The sequence below is a fragment of the Mytilus edulis genome, chromosome 1, assembly GCF_963676685.1.
Source record: "Mytilus edulis chromosome 1, xbMytEdul2.2, whole genome shotgun sequence".
Taxonomy (NCBI): Eukaryota; Metazoa; Mollusca; class Bivalvia; order Mytilida; family Mytilidae; genus Mytilus; species Mytilus edulis.
This window is the reverse complement of record NC_092344.1, coordinates 20,831,945-20,856,941: the sequence shown is the minus strand read 5'-3', so window position 1 is coordinate 20,856,941 and position 24,997 is coordinate 20,831,945. Positions and strand designations below refer to the sequence as shown.

General features: G+C 32.3%; 2 protein-coding genes across 2 annotated transcripts in view; both read right to left on the bottom strand.

Annotated features, from left to right (window-relative positions):
- The window catches only part of LOC139527379 (tudor domain-containing protein 1-like), a 73,578-nt gene extending 61,693 nt beyond the window's left edge, over positions 1-11,885 (bottom strand). Inside the window, exons 1-6 of the mRNA XM_071322796.1 lie at positions 11,772-11,885; positions 6,524-6,670; positions 4,716-4,854; positions 2,613-2,975; positions 1,441-1,827; positions 279-331 (exon numbers count right to left, since the gene is read on the bottom strand). Of these exons, the coding sequence (XP_071178897.1) occupies positions 279-331; positions 1,441-1,827; positions 2,613-2,975; positions 4,716-4,854; positions 6,524-6,634 (1,053 nt within the window). The 5' untranslated portion in view covers positions 6,635-6,670; positions 11,772-11,885. The remainder of the gene's footprint in view (positions 1-278; positions 332-1,440; positions 1,828-2,612; positions 2,976-4,715; positions 4,855-6,523; positions 6,671-11,771) is intronic.
- A 3,859-nt stretch (positions 11,886-15,744) lies between these two features.
- Positions 15,745-21,289, bottom strand: LOC139527315 (probable glutathione S-transferase 7). Its single transcript, XM_071322680.1, has 5 exons — positions 21,081-21,289; positions 18,574-18,666; positions 17,927-18,042; positions 16,780-16,884; positions 15,745-16,184 (listed from the first exon to the last, which is right to left on the bottom strand). The coding sequence occupies exons 1-5, from the start codon at positions 21,211-21,213 to the stop codon at positions 16,017-16,019; spliced, it is 615 nt and encodes a 204-aa protein (XP_071178781.1). The 5' UTR covers positions 21,214-21,289; the 3' UTR covers positions 15,745-16,016.
- Positions 21,290-24,997: the final 3,708 nt, after the last annotated feature.

Below are 24,997 nucleotides of genomic sequence, written 5' to 3'. Positions count from 1 at the left end.
CGAAACACAAGCATCACAGATAGATGTCATCAAATAAAACAGTCAGATATGTTTCAGTTTATTTTCAATGCAAATTTCTATATTAAACTAAACTATAATAGCAGGATCTTCTTTTTATTAAGAATGATTGATTCTTGTCTTGAAATCTGAAAATGGTTGATGTACACTTTTTGAGGGAGGGTGGGGGGTCTGAAAAAGTGTATGTTTTGTACACTTTGGAAAATGGTTGACAATTATGGATGACCCCTTATGTAAACAAGACAAAAATATTAACTTACAGGTTTTGATGCTGTATTTTTGTTATACTTGGATTCAACTCTTTTTTTGGTCTCTGAAAATATAAAATGAACAAAAATATGACATGTATATTCTGACTTTTAGGCAAGACAAAAAAAATCGAATAAATGTAAAAAGTAAAATAACAAAAATGCCCAACTTCAAGGAAATTTCAAAACAGAAAAGTCCCTTATCAAGCTAAAACCCTTCAAATGAATGGAAAACATCTGTGATATTACGGACTTGGTTCAGACATTTCCTTATGCAGAAAATATAAGTATTTTTAAATTATGATTTTGTCTCAACTCTCAAAATAACTACTACATTGCACTGAAAATAACCTACTCATGAATCTTCAGATTTGCCTTTTTTCTGAGTTATATGGAGACAACTGTTAAATTTGATCTTAGTGCAGCCTTCACAATAAACTTTTGAGTTCACAAGCGTGACATTCAGAAATTTTTGAAAATTTTAGTAAGATTCTGTTGGCTTGTAGAGGTTTTTGCAAGCCTGAAAGCAATTTGACAAGCAAATGCTGTAGGATTTGTGGTTTAGCATGAAGACTGTTAGTGAGTTCTGAATAATGCTGTATTCCCTAGTATGTCATGGTCAATTTCACTTTTGAAATTTTTTTTAATTTTTTTTTATATGAATATTGTTATTAGATATGATACACCATGTACACCACAAGAATGCACCACTAAGTAAGCAAGAATCAACTTGTTCTCATCTAAGCATAAATGTACTTATATTTCAAGTATAAACATGATAAAAACAAATGCCGCAGTTATGATAGACCTAAATGCATACATAGGTTAAAACTCATCAATATTGTTTAACTGAACAAATATGTGGTTATTCTGTTTATCAGTATTTGAGGATTGTGTGACAATTTTTTACATTTATTCAACATATTGAAATATTCAGTCTCTGCAAACAGGAAGTAGGTATCTAACAGTTTCATAACTCTCTCACACAACACAACTTATCAGTCAAGCTACTGACCAAAAATGAAGACATTAGGTAAAGTAGTTTATGAAAAAAATGTGATGAAAATGTGTTGGACAAACACAGACACAAAAGATGATTTTTGGCATAGCATAGCTGACTCTTAATGAATAAATATATTTTGAATTAATGGAATTTTATCTTTTGTAGTAATACCTGGAAGTACATGTTTTGGTGTACCAGTATTGGTTGAAGAAACACTAGTATGTGTTCCAGGGCGAAGTCTATCTTGATCTAAAGTTATTTTTGTACTAGGCTCTGACCCTATTTCTGTTTTATTTGAAGGTCTTTGTTCTTGTGTTGTTTGAGAATCATGTTCAAGGTTATTAGTTGTTGAATATCTTTTATCAATGTTTCCATCTGTTAATTCTAAAGTTTCAAGGAAAGTGGCTGTATTTTCCATCTTCATTTTTGATGACTGGTTACTCTTTTCATTTCTCATTTTGTCTCCAAAGTAAACTGTTGTAGCGATACAGGATGATGGAATACTCTGTAAATCATCATTGCCATCTGCTTTTATATTAAATCCCACAGAGCCAATTTCTGAAGTAAAAAATAGAAGTGTTTATGAGTAAGGAAGAAAATATGCATATGATTATTGCATTTGAATAATTGCACATAAACAAGAGCCTCTGAGAAGCAGTATGGGCTTTGCTCATTGTTGAAGACCATACAGTGACCTATAGTTGTTAATTTCTGTGTTATTTGGTCTCTTGTGGAGAGTTAGTTGTCTCATTGGCAATCATACAATCATATAATCAATCTGAATACCAGTAATGTAAATATTATGTTCTCCACAAAAAACACCTAAAAAGAATGTGGATTAAAGATGTTTTAATCTGTTGTGGAGAGTTGTCTCACTGGCAATCATATACCACATCTACTTTTTTATTGTTTGTATTGGCTTGATGGTACAGATAAAACAAGAATGTGTCAATTGAACACCATGCACTGATGGCACTATCAAGACTAAAATATCAATTATTATTGAACCATGAAAATAATGGTCAAAAGCCAAAGTTGGCACAAGTTTCAAAAAGTTCACATAATAATGAACATGTTCTAAATTTTAAGTTGATTCATGTGATTTGACCACAATTTAATAGTTTGCTACCTTGAAAAAATGCATCGTTAATTTTTGTGTCCTAATAAGTGTACATCCAGCATTCCAGCAAAAATAAAGGCTCAATCCAGACATTAAGACAAGACAATGCCTTTCTGCCCCTCATGACAGACATAAAATTATTTAATGCGATGCAAAATTGAACACGTAGAAGGAAAAGAAGCGCAAAACAAAATTCACTTTCAAATCTTCAAACACCACTCACCTGTTTCTAAATTGTCAGCATCCTTCATAGTATCAACACCGATGCTCTTCATCATAGACTTAATAACAGTATGTTTTGTATAGTTTTGTGTCAAGTTATCAACATTAGCACTTTTCTGATCATAAACACTGTAATTTGGTATTTTCTTTACAGGAGAGGAACTTTTCCCAGCTTTTAACATGTGATCTGATGTTGATCCTGCAATAATGTCTGGTTCTTGTATATCACATGAACTGGATGTCTTGTTAATAGACAGAGCTTTGTTATGATATGGAGCTGCCGTGGCTCCTTTTAAACTAGTCAGATCTTCACCATCTGATTCTTCTTGTGCCAACATCTCTGTAGCTGTCAAGTCTACACTGTCTACAATAAGAAATATTTCTACAGTGAATTCATTGAAAAAAGTTATACTTATAAATAGTTCAACAGTACAATTGTGTTCAACTTTCTCAAGTATTTTTTTTTTGTAGAAAGCAATTATCAGTAATTGAAAGATAATGTAATTACTTTTGATTAATTAATTGATTGTAATTGATTCCACACAGAAAATCAGAGAAATCAATTAGGAGCTCCAACAGCATCAATTGGTGATTTGATGGTCACAAATTAAGTTTACTGGCAACTCTTTAGCCAATATAAATATTTGGTTACTGGCTTATATTGAACTAGAACACACCCACAAAATCACGGGCATATACAGCTTGTGAACTGTTGTATGATGATTTTTTGTAAAAGATATTATGTATGGAGAATTTCATAAAAGTCCTCTCCCTTTTTCCAAAGTTCCGAAATTTTTTTCCTTTCTGTTAAATTCAATTATTTTTGTGTTTCTGGCCTCAGACCACAATTCTTCTTCTTCTTTGTTACAATAAAATTGAGAATGGTAAATGCATCTTTTGGTAAAAGTCAAATTAAATTCAAAATTTGCACCGCTTCAAACATGAAATAAATGTAACTGCTTATATATAGACCATTATTAGTGTAATAAAATATGCTTCTAGGACAATCCATCAGTGCTTTTTCTTTTGAGAGCCTTATGAACATGCCAATGGTAGGATATGAATCTTGTATAAATCACTAAGACCGACTAAGGCTAATTTGGGGAGGTGTTCCGAAGGGTCCTGATCCCGAAATCCCAGGCTTAAAAACATGAAATCATGAGATGCAGAATTTAAAAAAATTCATATCCCGAAATCGAAAAATATATTCCCGGATCCTGTAAGTTTCAATCCCTAAATCCTGAGCTTAAAAACACCTGATACAGATGTCCCGATAATCTGTTCCCTACTTTCATTTTTGCCATATCACTACTTTCACTTTCAACAATAAATTTGTATGCCCCATTTATGGGCATTATGTTTTCTTCTCTGTGCATCTGTGCGTTCGTTCTTTCGTTTGTCCGTCCGTCTGTCCGGCTTCAGGTTAAAGTTTTTGGTCGATGTAGTTTTTGATAAAGTTGAAGTCCAATCAACTGGAAACTTAGTAAATATAGTGCCGATGTGGCATAAGTGTACTATCCATGGACACATTCTTGTTTCCACATGTTTTACTTATTGTAATATATATGCAACTGGTATGACCCCTTAAATAGTTAACATTTCAAAGAAAACAGTAGACAGAATACAGAGAGTCTCTATATATCAAAGTAGTATAATCGTAGTTTACATGTAGATAAACCCAAAAATAATTGTCCTCTGTAAGGAGGTATAATAGTTGTGGTTCTTGTGATCTAAACACCATGATATGGAGAACGCTCTGATTGGTTTTTTTATTTTTCATTTTTGTTATCTATTATACAATTGGATGTACTTGTGCATGTTTCAAACTGGAAGTCTTATCTATGACTAAAAGTCAGTCTGATGACAGAATCAATATCCGGACTCCTTTTTTGTGGTTTTTCTCCAAAAATAACTCAATCTGAATAATCATAACAATGGATGACAAATACGACTATGCATATTACCTATAGAACACAGAGGCATGATGATTAATTTATCGTGGAAGGAAGAGAAGCGACACACAAAATGAGGTCTTCTCGTTTAATAGTATAGATACACCTAGACCAGTAATATCAGGAACAAATTTCATGGATAATTGTCTTACCACATAAACTCTCTGCTTCTGCTGTTAACATGACACATGAATTGTATGACTGATCTAAAATCTTCATTACATCTAAATAGTGCTGCATAAACCGTCCATTGTCCTTCTCTGCCAAAAGTCTGTCTGCTTGCTCGTCAGCCTGAATGTGATAATAAAGAATGAATTATAGATTTTTTTCTCCAGTAGACAGTATATCAAATCCTTGTGACATGTATGAGAAACATACAAGTTATAAAAGTGTTTTAATATGAATGATAATGATAATATCTTATGCTGTGATTTATGTTAGTAATTGTGTAGTAAGATGTTAGAACTATCAATGATGAATGAAAACTTTAAAGAACTTTCAAATCTTATTCTAATATTTGTTGTTGGTTTTTTTGTCAATCATGGCATTTGGCCATTTTCTATTCCACTGTTTGAAAATACTGCTAGTTAGATAAATAAATTGCTTCACCGAGTGCAGCTGAATAGGACCGCAGATGTCCAATCCTGAACATTTGAGGCAAAAATGGACACAATATTTGCACTTGATACAGGTCTGAATTTGGATTGTAATTCAATATTTGACACATAATAGGTTACTGACACAGAACAACTGTAGTCAAAGAACTAAGAATTGGTTGTATGATTTGAATTTATATTCATTTTTTGCCTATTGTGCAAAACACCATGCTGTTGAAAACTTACCCCTCCCTCCTAAATTTTGTTTCCCCCAAATTTTTTAAGGCCAAATAAAATAATTTAAAATTTTCTTTTTAATCTTTAAAATCTAAGAAAAATTGCCCCCCCCTTTTTTTCAGTCCATTATCCAGGACACCCTTGTTTTTCACCCTTTTTTGTGCGTAATTCCTAAATGGTTTGAGCCATAAACCCCCCCCCCCCCCCCCAAAGCTAATCCTACATGTAACTATCCCATACTGGTATGAAACCTTGTGCTGTCGTGGTATAATGAGATCCATACAACGTTTCACAAGTTCTTGTCTGGAAACTAGAAAAGTATTTATTTTGGCCCCCAATTCCTAAACTGTTAGCACCACAACCTCCCCACCCCCCTAAATTAATCCCAACCTTCCTTTTATGATTTCTATTCATTTATACTAAAGTCCAGAAACCAAATGTCTTCTGATGTTGCGGTCAATTACAGGATACCAATATATGACCGCAAAATGTTTGGTGGTCGTATAGACATTTATTGGTTGAGATTATAATTCTAGAAGACATTGAGCAAAAAATCCATTCCCCTCCCATTAAAACATTATCTCTAGTTCCTATGATGTAATGCTCAATGAATATAACCTTTCAAAGCTTTTTCCAAAAAGGGAGTAATTGTCAGCATCAGTTTAAGCTTATTTGAGGTGCATAATCAACATAGAACAAAAATGTGTTATATAATTCCTGCTGACACAGATTATGCAGCTGAAAACTTTTTGTTCTACACAGATTTCTGACATCAAGTAAAAATTTTATAGGCAAAATAGATCCCTGCAACCTTGACCTGACAAATGTGCCTGCTTTGCATTTTTCAAGCACCAGTCTTTAATTTCTTATGTACATTTTACTATCATACATGTACCTACAGAAATTTATTTTTTTGTATTCATTACAAGCAAGTCTCAACTTACTAAATATAAAGCAACCTTTATCCATTTACAAGAGTCCCAAAGAAATCTGTCTTTTAGGAGTGTTAACCCCTGTGTTTGACTTTTAAAATTATTTTGGAAACCCTGAGTTCTACAGATGTTTTACATTCTAATGCCTTTCTCCAATAATTTTATACAAATAAATACGATATAAGCTTAGTATACCTCAGAAACAAAGCTATCCACCAAAGCCATGAAGATATTTCTCTGTTCATGGATACTGTTTTTCTTTTCCCGCACTTTTTTCTGTAGACTAACGATCTTCTTAGAAGACATTTTGGTTGTTCTGTATCTAATCTACTTAGCTATACTCTGCAGGACAGAAATCAAAAAGATATAAATTACTAGAACAATCTCTATTTTTTATCCGATCTAAAGATAAATTCGTTTAAATGACAGAATTATATTCACATTTGTTAAAAAAAAATCAATCTTTACAATACATATTCACAAAACACAAAATGGTATTATAAACATGTAATTTAGCTGTCAGTTTTCCAGTCCCAGATATTTCTAGGTTGGGCGGGATTAGGGACACAACAAATATTTTATTTTTGACCTTGCAATAAACAATATTGAGGCCTAAATTAAAATATTGTTTGTTTGCCCTTTTCCGACCCTATGTTTTGAAACAGGGTAGGTAGGTAGGTAAAATATTTTATTTTTTTCCCCAAAAAAATAACTTGGCTCGGTATATTATTTGTCATGGGTAGGCAGGTAGGTAAAATATTTTATTTTATAGATACAAAATCTGCATAATGTCATTTTTTTGTCCGTTTGTTTTTGCAAATAAGTTTTCCACTGGGACTATTAATTAGTTTTGAAAAAAAAATATATAAGAGATAACTTTGTACTGGTAAGATAATGTCCGGGCAGACATAAATTACTAGTAGAAAAAGTCCCTAGAGTGTTACAAATTTCGTGTGTGCCTTTTTTTCCAATAAAAATGCTATAAGACTTAAAACTCAATTGTCACGTATTTTGCATCACATTTATAAATGATCTGTATGGAAAACTTGGCGATTTTACTGCCAGATATTCTCCACTTTACAGGGTTTTGTCACTTTTTGTTCATGTCAGATATAAATAATTTAGCGGCATCGTTAACATAATCATTCTGATATGCGGATCACAAAAGGCCATCCCTACATAGAATACAACGTCCGTTTACAAATTAGTTTGTACACACGTAAATACTTTTGTATCAAACGAACTTTTTTGTAAATGAACCCTGCTCTTTAAGTTTAAAGGTCCAGAGTAATTAACGTACTTCATATCATGATTTCAGAAAGCGTTCAACATCGATTTCAAACAAATGCTTTGAAACTTCAAATGCAAGTGTTCATGTCAAACGCTCAGGTGATACCAAATTGACTTGACCTTATACGTAAAGATAAAACCCAAGGATTCCGGTAAACAAGTTTTGAGCGGGAAATACAAATATAAGATTTTTGGTAGGAACGAAAAAATAAAATAAAATAAAATCTTGCTGGTAAATACAAATAAAAGATTTTCAGGCGGAACGAATTGATAGGGTCGGTCGGTAAAGGGCAAACAAACAATATTTTAATTTAAGCCTGATATTCCAATACATAGAATTGTACATATTGTCAATGTATTTGATTCATTAACTATAATCTACATTATGACCCCTTGATATAGAGGATTTTAACTCATCACATTTTAAGGTAAGAGTTGAACAATGAATGTTATTAGTAGTGGATCACGGAATGCTGTTCCTTCTAGAAATTATAATTCTACTTCTGTTTCTTTGGGGGCTTGTAACGCTTTTTCTTCATTTTTTTGTTGTTTGTTTATTTTCACGTTTTCTGGACTTTAGTTTATCTAATTTTTTTTTATCTCTTTGGCAGTTTAACCAGGTCATTTGTTTTGGGAACATGGTCTACTGATACCTTTAGGTACAACAAATCTTTAATCCAAAGGCATGCTACTGATTGAATACATCAATAAAGGCAGCATTCTTGGCCAGAGAACTCAGTTATATCTTAGTGCATTTCTTTTAGACAATAAATTCTAATTAAAAAAATCGTACCTGCTTTCAGTTTGACAGCTTTAGACACACTAATATTTGATCTTTTTTAGCCATGTTAGCTGGACCAAATCACTACTGAACTAAAAAAATTCAGCACCTAAATTTTTTAACATGTAATTTCATCCCCCTTCTTAATATTTCATGCATTAAATATCAAGAAATAAATTTGGAAAGTTTATCCAAAAAAATTGCAAGTTCCTACACTGTTCACACTAGGGACTTTATTCATAGACAATGAAAACCAAAGGACGATAACTGTGCCCTTGGACCTCTTGAATTAAATATACTGTTCTCAGCTGTGACCAACACAAACTCCCATATCGACTGTTGGGGAAGTTGTACAGCTAGCTTTTTAATGCGAGGGACTTTAAATTCAAGCATACTGTTCCAGAATCTAACATTCAAATAGTGTCAAGAATGCCACAGAGAAAGCAACCTAACAAGCAGTGAAAGTTTTTCAACTGCTGATGGTTTGGGGTAGATGCCTCCAAGCATTTAAATCAAAAAGTTAAAGAAAACATGAACAATTGAAATCTAAATCTTTAGTTCAGCATCATTCAGGGCAGCATAATCTGAATAGCTATAAATAAAATTGAGAATGGAAATGGGGAATGTGTCAACGAAACAACAACTGAACCATAGAGCAGACAACAGTCGCTGGCCAAAAATGGGTCTTCAATGCAATGAGAAACTCCCGCACCCAGAGGAGTCCTTTAGCTGGCCCCTAAACAAATATGTTACTAGTTCAGTGATAAAGGAAGTCATACTAAATGTTGTCGGTATCCGGTCGTTTCGGCCCCAAACTGATCCGGCCCCAAGTCAATCCGGCCCATAGTCGATCCAGCCCAAGTCGATCTGGCCCACGTCGATCCAGCCCCAAGTCCATCCAGCCCCATATTAAAATATAAAATAACTATATTGATTTTGGAGGAATTTGTGACACATTTTAACATTATAAATGGAATTTGCAAAAAGTGTCCGATGATTGATGACAACAGGTAAGTGAAGTATTGGAGTACCAGTTAAAGAACTATTTTAAATCGATACGAAAATGAGTGTTATTGTGTCGCTGGTTGTATAGCAGCTTCAACATATATTTTAAAATATGAAGTTATTTTCCATGATAACTTTAAATTTGAAAGTCATTGCGATTTTATTTTTTTTAGTTCATACACAGAATATCTAAATAAATATTTACAGTCCACTGGAACCAATAAAATTTAACTCATCATAATAACTGGATTAATCAAATCATTAGTCTATAATTGGTTTGTTTATTCAACAATTGTCTGATGATTGTGAACTAAGGTAATGCCACTTGTAATCACTTAATTAAATCGAATCCTGGTCACATACCACACAAGGAAAAGCCATTGTGATATATTAAAAAGCGCATTCGGTCTTCTCTTTTATAGAAAGGATTCGGCAAATCAAACATCTCAATTTGCGAAATTTTAAGAACTTGTATGTATCAGCTTGGGGATCAACGTGTATGTATCAGCTTGGGGATCGGCTTGTACCGTTGTGTATGTAACTATTTGTTATTACACAAGATGAAAGACTTGTTAGGATCACAGTCAATTGAAAGAAAATTCCAATTACTGCTGATTAATGTTGATGTCTGAATTGTTTTAATATAATTATACCCAATAATCTTGAAAACTTGTAATAAAAACATAATCAACCTAGTTGTTTTATACTCATCTGAAGAAAATATTTTTTTTTTTTACCGTACACCTTTTAGGCCAGGATTTTTTAATTTGTTGGTTTACGGATCCGCCGACCCGATTTTGCCGATTTCCAGAATAAAAATAAAATTGACTTTTCATGCTTTTTTATTCCCGCCGACCCTAAGAAATGCATTATCCCTGAAAAATAATTAAAATAAATTTTTTTTATGAAATGAAATGCATTATCACTAACAAAATTGATAACACTTGCTGTTGTGAAAAAATAAAAATTCCAGTTTATGTTTTTAAATATAGACAAATCAATTATCATAATAACTGACCTTGAAATGTCGTTTGCACAAATAATTTTGCGGAACGAAACTTGTGTTTAAAACCAATTACACAATAAGTTCGTTTCCCTTATTTGTCATCAGTCCGTAAGATGCATCATCTCATAGAAATAGACTTGTCCAAATGTGGATAGGTTGAAGGCATCAAGTTGAAGTATTGAATATTAACAAATCATTTGGAATTTTCTTGTTTCATAGATAATAAAAAAATTATCGTCCATTTGGATAAAAAACGGGAATGCGAGACAACAGATTGACCCGATAATCTTGTTTTTCCAATGGACGAGTCTATTAGGTTTTTGACACTTGTGTTGAAACTTATTTTCGTACGACGTTTTTACATTTTTTTTCTTTATCAGTTTTCGTGCTTGAAGATCATTATTCACCAAGTTTTCTGGAATTGATTAAGCATGTTAAGAGCTACGCGAACCTATTTTTCTTGTTTCTGAAATGACGATTTAATTTCATCTTTGTCCGTGCACCCCCCTTTTTTTTTTTACTGTAACTTATTAGACAATGTCATGCGATGTTTATAACAGCTGAGCAATAATATTTCATTGAACTAAAATTTAAGAAATGATGATAAAATGGCATAACAAACATATTGTTAGAAAGGTGAAATATATATTGATTTTGCATATTTTTCTGTCCGCTTCAAAGATGATTTTTTTTCTTTTTTTCCCGACCGACCGACCCGACTTTTTCATGGGGAAAATCCGTAAATCAACAAATTAAAAAACCGTGGCCTTACATTATAATAAAAATCATAAACATAAATTTATGAATTACATTAATATATATCTTTATTTTTATTCCTTATAAATATATTTTTTATTGGGGCAGGATTGACTTTACATATGGGCCGGATCGACGTTGGGCTGGATCGACGTGGGACGGATCAACTTGGGCCAGATCGACGTGGGGTCGAATCGACACGAAAGCCAAGCAATGTTGTCTTTCCCAGTATTCTACATTCACCATTTTCTACCTCTACCAGCCTTCCATCTTTTTCATGCACATTATTATTTTTTTTCTGCCAGATAATGGCCATAATCAACAAACATATCATCCTGCCATGACTTTAATGTGCATGCAAACACAGACCCCTCGCCCTCCCCAATTTGATGAATGGTCTGCAAATTGTCAAAAACTTATAAATAATGAGAAGGACTAAGGACATGGGAGCTACAGTTCCGCAGCTAAATCTGAGTAAAATTATGTAGCCTTACACAACTCGCATTCATTTTGATGATTTTAGACCACTTTGATATTGTCAACACTTTAAATCATGTTTATGTGAAAGAAAATATGATTTAAACTAAAATTTAAACAAAACTGACTATCAATTGCACATAAAAAGCATCTGTATCACTTCTTCAAGTTTATGTCACATTTTGATAAACTCCCGCCATCTCCACGTGCAGTAATGTAAGGGGAATAACTTTAAAATAAAATATGACTAAAAACCCAAAAATGGTTTACGGCGAAATGGATAAAAAAAATACCAAATAAATCGTTTGAAAGTCAAAATGATTAAGAGTTGAGCAGTTTTAAGACCATTACACGACAGTAGTGCGTATTTATAGGATCTGAAAATAAACAACTTTCATAGAAGTATGTAGAGCTGAGTTGAAACCGTGCAAAAAGTAAAATAACAAAAATACGAGCTATGAGGAAAATTCAAAGCAGAGTTTCTAATCAACATGGAAAATCTAGTGTCATAATATTATCTCCCCTTTAAACACTGAAAACATGATCTTTTCAATGATTGTCCCGTTTTAACGAGGAGGCTATAAGTTCAGATTCAAAATTACCATTAAATCAGTTAGTATAACAAACTAAAGGAGCTTGGTGTTAAACATGTTAAAAAGGTTTAAAAGATTGCTATGCGAATGAATTCCTGAAGTACAAAATTCAATTAATTTTTCACTGGCTCTTTACCTCTTTGGAACATTCTAATCATCTTCCGTAAATATGCAGCTAGATCAGAGAAAGTTAGAGAAAAGATCAGAATATTTATCTTCAATATTTTTAATCTACACAGACAAACCTTTCTATTGTTATATCACGAACAGACAATATTTCTATACGGAATTTTCATATCACAAGCGGAGACCGGTGTACTCGAAAACTTAGAATGTGAAAAAAATAAGTATATTTTGGGAAATTGAAACATGTTATTAACTGAATTTGTGAAACAGTCCCAAATTAGATGACCATAAAGACCAACCGATATTAATGTACATGGTTTTTTTCCAAATTCTATCAATATAGGAAACAAAGATTGGCATTTTTTTAAATTAAAGTTTCACAAGCTTCTAATACTTTTATATCGATAAATAATGAACAATAAGCTATCATGTTTTTTCGTAGCTCTACCTATCTATTGATAGCAGATGTCAAATCAGAATTACAATGCTTGAGCAAACATTTTTACAAACGAACACAGCAAGCAAGCCAACCATAACTTTAATATGCTAGAATTAGGATAACAGCTTTAACACACTATGACAGTGTACTAATCAAATGAACATCTACCAGACATGTTTTGTTACAAAACTGTCTCTTTATTGTTAGTTGTAACGTTGTTTGACACGGTCTATGGCACATCTTATTATTTTCCGTCATTAACCGTCTGCAGGTTTCTTCTGTCTAGTTCTATCTTTTTGTTACTAAGAGCCAATTCCAAATTAAGGGTTACAGAAAAAAAGTTTCGAAAATATTTTGAGTGTTTTAAAAAAAAAAACACCAATAAGATGGTTTCAAGAGAAAAACTTCAACATATTTCATTCTGTGTAATGAAAGATTATTTTTCCATTTTCCATTTTCCATGTTGTACTGAAAAATACCTCTGAAAAATAAGTTTCAAAGGTTATAAAAATAACGACCAGCAACGCAAGTATAATATTATATATAACCCATAATGTACAGCATTTGTTTTCTCTTGTTCAAACAACCCCACATAAAGTAATTCCCTCGGATTTTGATTTACTTTCGTTTTCTAATGTTTATAACAGGAACGTATGCTAACGATGGATCACCATATTAATATACTGAATTGCGGAGGATAAGAAGTTGTAACCTTTAAATGAGTCCAAACAATCAAACATTTCATGTTTTATAAAACCATATGTAATTTTAAACTTTTTAAGACTTTTTTTCTTCCAAATATTGTCTATCCTGTTTCTGTAACCATAGTAACAGGATGGACATAACATAATAGACACTGAATTTCTTCATTTATGAATACCGTTGAGTAATAATTATACGGCCCCGTTGATGAAGCTATAATGTTTTTCTGTTGAGATCATAGTTTTTATTCCAACACGTTATTACACTTCTTACAAGTATGATATTAGTTAAATTCATAAATACGTTGGTAGCAGCATAGACATTTTTCCTTCAATGTCTTAAATTCTTAGTATTGGTAACAGGATAGACAGGAACATCACTTACGCCGATTTAACTTAGTTAGTAGAAAAAATATTTTTCATATAATAAAAGTGTGGACACAGATTAGTGTGGATAGTTGCTTTGAATAGTTGACAAAATTTGAAGTGTCGGTTATTCAATATTTGACTTTTAGGTTTAAGTTTATTATGGAGGAAACACTTTTTATACACGTTATATGGATTACCACATGATTCTGTTAAAATATATTCCACTTGTTTTCTTTTGGATTAAAACAAAACGCGACTCAAAATTTGTACGGCAAATCATAAGCTGCATTTCTGCATTAATTGTGATTTATATATGCAAAATACTTGATTTAAAAGAATCTGTGTGTATTTTTTTCTCGTATAGTTTTAATTGTGCACGTTAAGGCGATAGGCATTTCTTACTTGGAACAATGTAGTTTAGGATCTCCCCATTATCATTTTTTTTTAGATTTAATTGACATATTCGCAATTGTTTATTAAAAGATGTATAATGATTTTAAAGTGATGATAATACCTTGCATGCACATGGGACTAGGTGAGCAAGAAAGTACACCTTTGTTGAACTACACATGAATTTAAAATGAAGTTATATATAAACATGCTAAGAGACCAATTATTTGTATGAGCTGCGATTTTTCGTTAGAAATATATTCAACATTCTAAATTAATTCCTCTTGTAGATAGGAAGGCAATCAGAAAACAGGAAAAATATCATTGAAAATGTGTTACCATGACACCGTTCGCACATAAATTACGCAAAAATCTGACTAAAATATAGTTTTATCGTACAAAACAGATCTTGCTTGTGTTTATATATATATTATTGATGTTCAGAATTTAATCATAAATCCCACAAACTTTCATTTAAATACTCGCAACTGCATTTTCCATTGAAAAATTAAAAAAAATAGCATAGGTGTTTTGAAGATTCGACATTTTGTAAAAAAAAAAATACCGTCGTAATAAATAACACAGGCTCCACATCTGTTTGGAGGGGATCCCATGCCTTGAACCCGGATCCTTACCGCCTAGAGCCCTTATACCTGAGCCTGTACATGTACAAGAACTATATAATAAGTAGAACTCGGAAACCTATATGTGCAGCACGTAGCTACAAAACATTGCACAAAGAAGACGAGAGCCCATAATGTGGAACCTTCAGTCCAATGATAAAGTTATGATGGAGACCATAGCCCATGTTTATATTTGATACTGTTGTAATCAGCGGTGTTTGTATAAAAATTAAACCTTAACAAAAATGTAAGCTATGGCAACAACGAGACAACAACCAGACGCCAGAGAAATTTCAACACATTACAGTCAACCTATTGTTGCACATGATACAGATGGAGTATTTTTTTATAACGCGTATCTCATGTGTATCAATTAGAACTATATACTCGTTGACCATTCAACTTTGAAGTTTTGTCATACAATTCCGTTTGGTAAAACTTTTTTAAAAGTACGTAAATTGCTTTTGAATAGTTCAATTAGTAATCATAAGATAAAACCACCAAAACTTATGTCGGACCATTCCTCAAATAAAGTTTGTTGGTAATTCACGTGGAACGATAGTCATCCATTTTAATATCAATCAGCCCAAAATTTTGAGTAGAAATAATAGAAACAGCATATTAATTGAAAAGCTATCATGGCCTGCATATGCTAATGTTACATGTACCTTTGTATGAACTTTATGCATACTTGGAGTCTCCGGTACCGATGAACTAAGTGTCCACTATGAAGCTCATTTTACATATTATACGATTATTCAATAAAGTGTTACATTGTACTGTAAATTAATTTCTTTCTCCATACACATAAAGGAAGATCATTTATGATATTTTCGACTGAAATAACAACGAACAGTCAATTAATTGCAGGCAAAATATATTGTGTGAATCTTGCGATTATTGAAAAACAGTATTTTTCATATTTCAGTTAAGGCAACGACGAACTATCGCATATTGTTTCTGGTGGACAGACCATAATACCTATCACATATAAATGAAGTAGTCTTAGCTATACTTCTTCAAAACAATAATCATAGGACGATGATTAGTTGAAATTAGAGAATTCAGTACGATAAGAACAAAACTAAAAAATTGAAACCAATTATAATATTTATGAGTTTTAAGTATTGGATTACATATCCGTCACTGGACGCCTCTCAAGCCACTTTTGTACACCTGCAATGCTTGTTATTTTCTCTGAATGTTTTTTCATCGTCGGCGAAGAATCAAATATAGAATCGCCTTTCTTTGCTGTTAGTCTGTTCATTAAATCGAAGAATGCCAAATCTGCTACTGATAGCTACAAATGTATAAGAAAAATGCGTCGGTAAATGTCAAAGAATAATACAAATTTAACCAAGTACTTACTTAGTATTTAAAAGCTACAACCTACTATGAAGGCAAAAAACGCAGGGTTAGATGTAAATCGACATTACAGCCTACAACAAATACACAAACCGTAGGGTCGGCTCTCGACTGATGATACCGCCGATAACGAAGACTCAAATTACGTCCTATAGAGAGCGCTTCGTACAAATAAAAATTATAAAGTACTGTATGTTTTTCGAGCAATGGGTTGATACCGCTGGTGGTTAGCTACTAGTTCTCCAGGGTGTCATCACGATAATTGTTTTGTCCCCTTGGTCATATAAGACTTGATGTTTAAGCGTTCTCGATAAAAGCGCACGGTTAATATAGTGCTAGCTTAATGGTACAAATCTCGTAAAATATTTGTGTACATAGATCTATATACATTATATTCTGAAGTATATATAATATGTCATGCTATATGTCAAGCTCTACATAGTCTTACACAAGTTTTAAATTTATTATTAATTAAACAAAAACAAAAACGTAACTAATCATTAATTCAAGTCTAACAGCAAATGTCATACCTTATCACCAACCAACCATTCCTTATTGTCTTCTTTTAACATCTTCTCCAAATGCGAGAGGAATCGTGGATAAACAACTTCCATTAAGTTTTTCTCTATATCAGGCTAAATTTTCAAAACAATAAACATGTAATGTTATTAGTTTAAGTGCATTTACCTGAATACCATTACTGATATAAGTTAACTTTTGCTAAGTTTTGAAACTTATGAGTACACTTGTTAATCCCTGCCTTCGAATGTTAATACTCCTATCTCGTCAAAAAAGTGCTACATCTGCTGACGAGAAAGCATTAAATCCTACTTTACGTTGGTAGCAGCCGTTAATTTGCTGTCAATGTTATATAGCCATTCGGTTGCTGTCAATGTTAATATAGTCATTCCGGTTGCTGTCAATTTTGATATAGTCATTCGGTGCTAGTACTTCAAATCTTTCAATCGTTTATGGGTGGAGTAAAGATGCATATATAAAATTCAAACATAAGAAAGCAACGAATGAGGTTGTTAAATGTGATTTTTGCCTTTTGTGCTTTTTTGTTAAATATTTGTTTGTTTTTTTTATTGTGATTAAGATACTTGTACTTGTACATCATGTCATTATGTTATTGTGTATGCTATTCTCGTATTCTCGTCTTTCATTTTTGATAATGTGCTATGCTAATGTGCTAAGTGATAAAGATTATAACACAATGCTGACTGCTGTACCCCTAGTTTTTACATTTTTACCTAATATGTCTGTTAGTTTTGTTCACGCATCGTTGTCAATATAATGGAATTAAATGCGACTGTCATACAAGTAAGAGGTTTAGCTAGCTATAAAAAAGGTCCAATCCAACATTTTCTACATAAGAAAATGTCTGTAACAAGTCAGAAATATGACAGCTGTTTTCTTTTCGTTTGATGTGTTTTATCTTTTGATTTTGCCATTTAATTAGATTGAGGACTTTCCGTTTTGAATTTTCTTCTGAGTTGTTTGTGTTAAAGTAAAAATATACTTTAATCCAAAAAATAGTTAGCAGCATATTTGCAAAGGAGACACATCAAAAGAATATAGTTCCTTAATTTGTTTCTTTTTTAATCAATGTTGAACAGTAAAATGTTCATTTCACTTATTCTTTCCTTGTTTTCCTTTTTTTCAACCAAAGCTTACCTTCTTAGTTTCATCCTGTTCTAAGAATAATTTTAAAGTTTCTTTGATCACGTCATTAATGCATTCTAAGACAACATCACACATCGTATTCTCCATGTTATTTTTTCCGTATAAATCTGGAAATGCAAAATGTAATTGAGTATCGATAGGTGCATATTCAAACATTCGCTATCAAATTCCTGCTTCTTTGAATTTAGTTTTTTAATAGGACAGAAATAACTTGCTCATTATCGTCACATCTATACGAAATAATATTTACAAAGAGATGATAAGGGACGACATCAAAAGTTCAATGTAGAATAAAATAAAATTAATTAGCATACTAGTAGTTTTTTCACTCACCCCTCACCCACCCCAACCCCACCCTAACCCCCACCCACTCGAACTTAATTTAGGAAAAAATGATTGACCAATATAGATAATCGTAAAATCGACTTGGATATACAAATTTTGCAGCAATTTACCCCCCCCCCCCCAACCCTCCCCGAACCCCTAAACTTTACTTTTTGTATCCTACGTCGATCTTTTGATGTCGTCCCTAAGTGATAAAAGAGAACATGGATACAATAGCCTGACGTTGCACAGGTACAACTTGTTTTATGATATTTAACTATGTACAGACTCATCTTTTTTAATAATTTAATTACCGAGATCTCTAGCTAAATATCTTGCAATGGCCATAGACTGAGGTATCTGTTTGTCTCCATGTGTAAGTACTGGAACTTGTCCAGAAGGTGTATCTGCAAAAGTAAAGGAGGTTTGTAATTCAATATTGATCATTACGATATACATCTTCTTTTAAATCCAGCAAAATGGTAGAGATATTAAACAATGAAAATGTGTGTTTACTGATACAAAATGACATGTTCGCTGCATTGTCTACCTCAATTGTTTTCATTGATATTCATAACGATTCCTTTCTAAATTCTTTAGTTGGTAGCGCTTATTTTCAGATACTCGTAACGCTTGTTTGGATACTTTTGTTGATGTGGAAGCAGGAAACACGAGATGAGGGGATGCTACTTTAATAGGGTGGTGTGGTTTTCTTTTGTGTCGCTCGAAACTATTTACTTAATTAATAAAATGTCATGCGTGTCTGTCGATACGTATATTTTGACACTGCAAATGTTTTGACTGTTATTGATGTTTTTTAATACTAAAGCCATTGGAAGCTTAAGTTGGATGTGTAAACTGATTATTTTGTTTTGTCCTAGATACATGAATGTTTTATTAGTTTTTATTGGCTTTTGGCTTTGAAATAGCACATTATGTATGTATGTGTCTGTCCCAAGTCAGGAGCCTGTAATTCAGTGGTTGTCGTCTGTTTATGTGTTACATATTTGTTTTTCGTTCATTTTTTTATACATAAATAAGGCCGTGAGTTTTCTCGTTTGGATTGTTTTACATTGTAATTTCGGGGCCTTTTATAGCTGACTATGCGGTTAATTTGTCATGCTCAGCCTAAGCAATTTTGTGCTTAGGCTGAGCATGACAATCTTAACACCTTCAAGGCGACACAGGATTGAGCAAGACCATATTGACATCTATTTCATTAGTCCACAAAACATTTATACTCTATATAAGTACACTCTCATGAATTTTTTTTCTTTTTTTATTTTAAAATAACAGCTGAATAATGATCCCCAGCCAGTATAAGCTCTATATAGATTTAAATTCTAAGGTACGACCCATTTGATTTGACCGGGTTTTTTTTTTTGGCCGGGGTTTACATGTCTGACCGGAATGTCTGTTTCGCCGAACTGATATATTGAATACTTTTTTCCAGACCAGACTACAACCTGCTGCTGGAAGTAGCCTTAATGTCTACATTTTTCGACTGTCATTCATATATTCGTTGTCCGATGATTTCAGACTCATTTGTAGCTTTTGGTTAATTTGGAATCCCTCACATCCCTTAATTTTGTTGGGTGAAACATATCAACCAAACAGTTGGATAAATATTGCTTGTTCGTCTTTTTTAGCTCGTGTCCGTCGTATTGTAAATTTTATTGAATAGCCCGACTTATATCTTGTTTACAACAAGAAATCTGTGAGGTTATGATAACTTAACTTACAGCAAACCAGCGAGAATTTTCAATGTCTTTTTTTACTGAAAAGTCCCACATCAAATTTATCATTAAATAGCTTGCAATCCGTACTATCATTTTATGATAGACAATTAATAAGGAGAATACAGCATCGAAAATGTCCAACCCTTACACCTTTCAGGAACTACAAAATATACATGCACCACGCCAGGAATCGTTTTAAAAGTGCATATTACACTTATTTCATGTTTTTGTAGCCAAAAAAAGGTCCAAAATTTGTTTGCCTCGCTCCGCTCGGCGAATTTAAAAACTTCGCCCCCTTTCCAAAATCCTGGATCCGCCCCTGCAGTCATTGCGAATACTCTCCGATCTATAATTTGTGGTTTCGGTTTTTTTTTGCTTTTTGTCGGTCTGATGAATGAAACCCTTTTCGACTGATTTTTATAGTTTGGGTTGATGTTGTACTGTTACACAACTGTCCCAGGTTAGAGAGAGGGTTCGGCGTCCACTAACCCGTTAAACTTCGCCATATACTGTATGTTTCTGTCCCTGTCATAATTATTTTGTTCTTCATATATTTATATGTCACCAAGAAAGTTTCAAACAAAAGATAAACGATCCGAAACGCAACACAGTGAACGATTGAACACAAGAATACACTGATTGTTTAATTTACCATACCAATTCTGTTATGTTTATTGGTACCAAACGTAGCATACGATACGATGAGTTCAAACAATTGTTGTTGAGTGCTTCAACATAACATTAACTTTAGTATGGGGTTAAGTCAGTAAAGCTTATTCTCCATTGTTATCCATTCGTTTAATGTGTTTCAGCATTTGATTGGGACTTTTAGTTTGATTTTCCTCGACGTTCGGTATTTTGTAATTTTACATTTTTTTCTCAAGTATCTAGAAAAAAGAAAATAGAAATTGCTGAGCAAATAGACACTGCTTGATATTTAAGATAAACGCATTTAATTGTAGATAAGATGAGTTTGTAGTGTTGAAGTTGGTTTTACAACTATTAACTGTTCCATGTTAACAGATACTTTTTTTCTTTAAAAGGAAGTGTGGTATTTTTCCGCTATATGCTGTGGTACTTACTAAGTTTTCGCTGAGGCCATTCCTCTTTTTCAAATCTGTCGTCTTCAAATTCTTTATCGGCTGCAGACAACATAATACGAGCCAGCTCCGCTAGGCCCATAAAGTTGAAGTAACTAATTTTATAAGCGGACATGTTTTCTGGTTGGTTTAATTCAATTACTTGACTTTAAAAAAAAAATATTTCTTCGGCTAAAAATTTTAATACAATAAATGAATGAATAATAGTAAAATCGTATAGATAAAAATTATCTAATTGGACCTTGCAGCTTTGTATGTTTTTGCTACTTTAATCTTATACAAACAGGGTATATTACATTTCGTGATACTCGAAGTATTTATTAAGTGTGTTTGAACTTATATGTACTATTTTTTTTTTTTTTTTACATATTTATCATCTTCAACGGCAACTTCTCAGAAAATAAAATGACATTAAAACTGTAAGATAATTCTTAATTCTTAATGGTCTTAATGAACAATTTGCATATAGTTTGTTATTTTATTTTCTGCATTACCATTGTTCGTGTCGAGAACCTTCTTTTTCAATATTTTAGCAGCAAATATTGTAATTATATCCCAGAGACAGTATTACCCGTCACTGAATAGACATAGGTATTTCACAGAAGATAAGAAATATGTATGTTTTTTTTATATTTTTGTTTACTCATTTTCTAATTGTTACTTTATATTTCATATTTGTTGTTTTTGTACTCAATATGCCCCCTAAAAAGAGTCTAGAATCAGCATATTTTAGATATATTGTCAAAAATACGAAGACCTTTAAGCTTGAAAAAGTAGATTTCCTTACATCAAAAAACGATTTTGTGATATCAAAAAATCATATTCTGATATCAGAAGATAAGAAATAAATGAAAGAATGAAGGCTTCCAGTGTGTCAATGAAAGCATTCAAGCTCACCCGTGTGCCCAAACATCAGGAAATATGTGAACTAGTGTTTCCGGTAAACAAGTTATTATGTGGAATGTATCGCCACACGATATTTGTCCTTTTATTTATGGCAAAGGGTCCATTGTTACAAAAACAAACTGCTTATACATTTTAAGTTTTATAAACATGATTAGATTTCGAAGTCTCTAGAAAACTGTTATTTATTACCAATATTTGAATTAATAAAACATGTAAATTAAAAGTCTAATCTTCAGCTTGACGAAACCAAACGATCCATTTAAGTACGAAATTCGAGTCCGATGAACTACAAGGCAATATATTGAAGATTTTTGAAATTATTCTAAAATATAACATACTATTTACTTTTGCGTCGTACAATCACAATCGATTTTTGGATATTGGATAAACTATAAAACCTCGTACAGACAAAATTTAAGCAGATTCTTGATTTTCTTTCTTTCGATTTGAGACCCAAATAATATCAATGAAAATATAAGGTAAAAGTCCGAGTCAGCCTTTTCCCGCCATATTTTATAAATCAAATATCTCGAAAAGGAACTCCATGACCTATCAATACTTTTAGCTTATTTTGATCCTTCAAGTTAGTTTATACTCTTCCAACTTAAAGTATCAGTTTTGAATTCAAATCCTAAGTGTAGACTGCTCTGAACCCCCCGAGTGACGTCATTCTTATGTTCATATAGGGACAAAGAGCCGGGCTGAGCCGGATGTCAGTCACTTGCAAGAACATAAAGTCCCGACAAGAATAAATTACATGGCCTGCATCGGTAGAAAAAGTTACGGCACTATAAATAATACTATCATTAACCAATTTCTCCATATAAATAGAATGGACAATTAAACAAAGTGACCACCGTTATACTAATATTTTGCTCATAACAAATTTAATTAAATGTCATATTAACCATTTTAATTATTAATTGTTAAAACTCTTAACATAAATGTAATGTAACAAATGATAAAAAAAACCTGATAAACAAGATTAAGAAAAGCACCTAAACATTTTCCAAAATGAATTAAAAAATGCAAAAAATATTTACATGTATTCAAATATAAATAATCTTTGTAAATTATGGTTTTTATAGTTTATAGCTATATGATTGGCCATTCAGTTTGGGCAATAGCGATAGTGAGTCAGAACTTAAATAGAAAAATTTTAATTGAATAATAACTGTCAAATCATAAAAAGAATGAACAATTACACGATAATGGTGTTTCAAGTATTAATATTTCGAAGTTCTGAGGTAAATTAAGGGTGTTCTGTGGTATATTTTAAGTGTTCTGTGGTAAAAAAAAAAAAAAAACGCTCCGAGAAAAACTTTTTTCTATTGTTATAGTCACGAACAGACAATAGGCTATGCAGAATTTTCACATGACAAGACTAAGAGTGAAAAAAATCAGTATATTTTGGGGAATGGTAACATGTTATCAGCTTTGTGAAACACTCCCAAATTTGATGAACCGAAAGACCTTTAGATTTTAGTGTATATGATTTTTTTCCAAATTCTATCAATATGCAGCAAAGATTAGCAATTTCATAGATTCATTTGCTATTTTATCAATAAATACTGAACATTTTGATAGCACCACCTATCTATTGATAGCAGATGTCAATCTGAATTACAATGCTCGTGTAACCATTTTTATAGAAAAAAACAAAGCAGGCAAGCCAACCAAACTTTTAATATGTTAGCATTAGGATAACAACTTTGACACACTGTGTACTCACCAAATGAGCATCCATCAAACAGTGTTCTTTCACAACTGTTTCTTTAGGGGTTAGTTGTAAATAACGTTTGATACAGTCTATGATACTGGTAACTTATTAGAATGAAATTCAAAACAGTGTGGCTGTGGCCATTGATTGACACATTAGATTCATCCATTGACTGGGACAACTTAGGTGAACGTTTGTATGTAACGACCACTGCTCACTATGTACTTTTTAAAGACACTCAAACTATGGGGTCACCAAAGGTTCTCAACACCTTAATAAAGTAATTCGAAAAATTAATCAGAAATAACACGATGTTTTGATTTATATCAATTATATAAATCAAAACATAAAGGTTATTCCTGATTTATTTTTCGAATTATTTTATAATTAAAGGCGTTAAGAAACCTTTGGTGACCCCACAGTTTAAATGTCTATCGTATGTTCGTCGTGAATAGTGGTCGTTACAGACAAACGTTCACGTAAATTGTCCCAGTCAATGGATGAATTTAATGTGTCAATCAATGGCAACAGCCACACTGTTTTGAATTTCATTCTATTTTCGTTTATTAACTAATTGTTTCTGTCTGTAAATCAAACGTCAATACTGCATGCTTCATTGTGATCAAACGTTATACAGGTTTAACTCCGCCTACTTATGTTTTAGTTGACATGTGTCAATCTTAATTACAATGCTCAGTTGAGCAAACATTGATACAAACAAAGTAAGCAAGGCAAACAAGCCAACCAAACTCTTACTTTTCATCCAATAGTAAATTGACTCTAATTACTGTACATGTAGTAACCATTTTTTTTTAACTTGCAACATAGTAAATGATTTTTTAATTGTATTTCGTTTTGCAAGACATGTGTTAACATTTATTAACATTTATTAACATGTGTTAATCGAATTTGCAGTCTGGGTTTTTTTTCTGTTTAGTTGTAATTTTTTTTCTCCAAATAACCCTCTTCCTATACAAATCAAACAGTACTTCTGTAACAACATAAAAGCTGCAATCTTTATAATGTCATACAAGAATATCTTTAAAAAATTTCATATGGTGCAATATTTTATCTCTGCTGATACTATGATCAAAAGATATATGAAGGGTAACACTGCAAAAGGTTTCGAAAATATTTTAAGCTTGTTTTTCAAATACAAACAGATGGAATTCAAGAGAAAAACTTCTACGTATTTCATTATGGGTAATGATACATTATTTGTCCATTTTCCATGTTGTACTAAAAATACCTCTGAAAAATTGGTTTCAAAGGT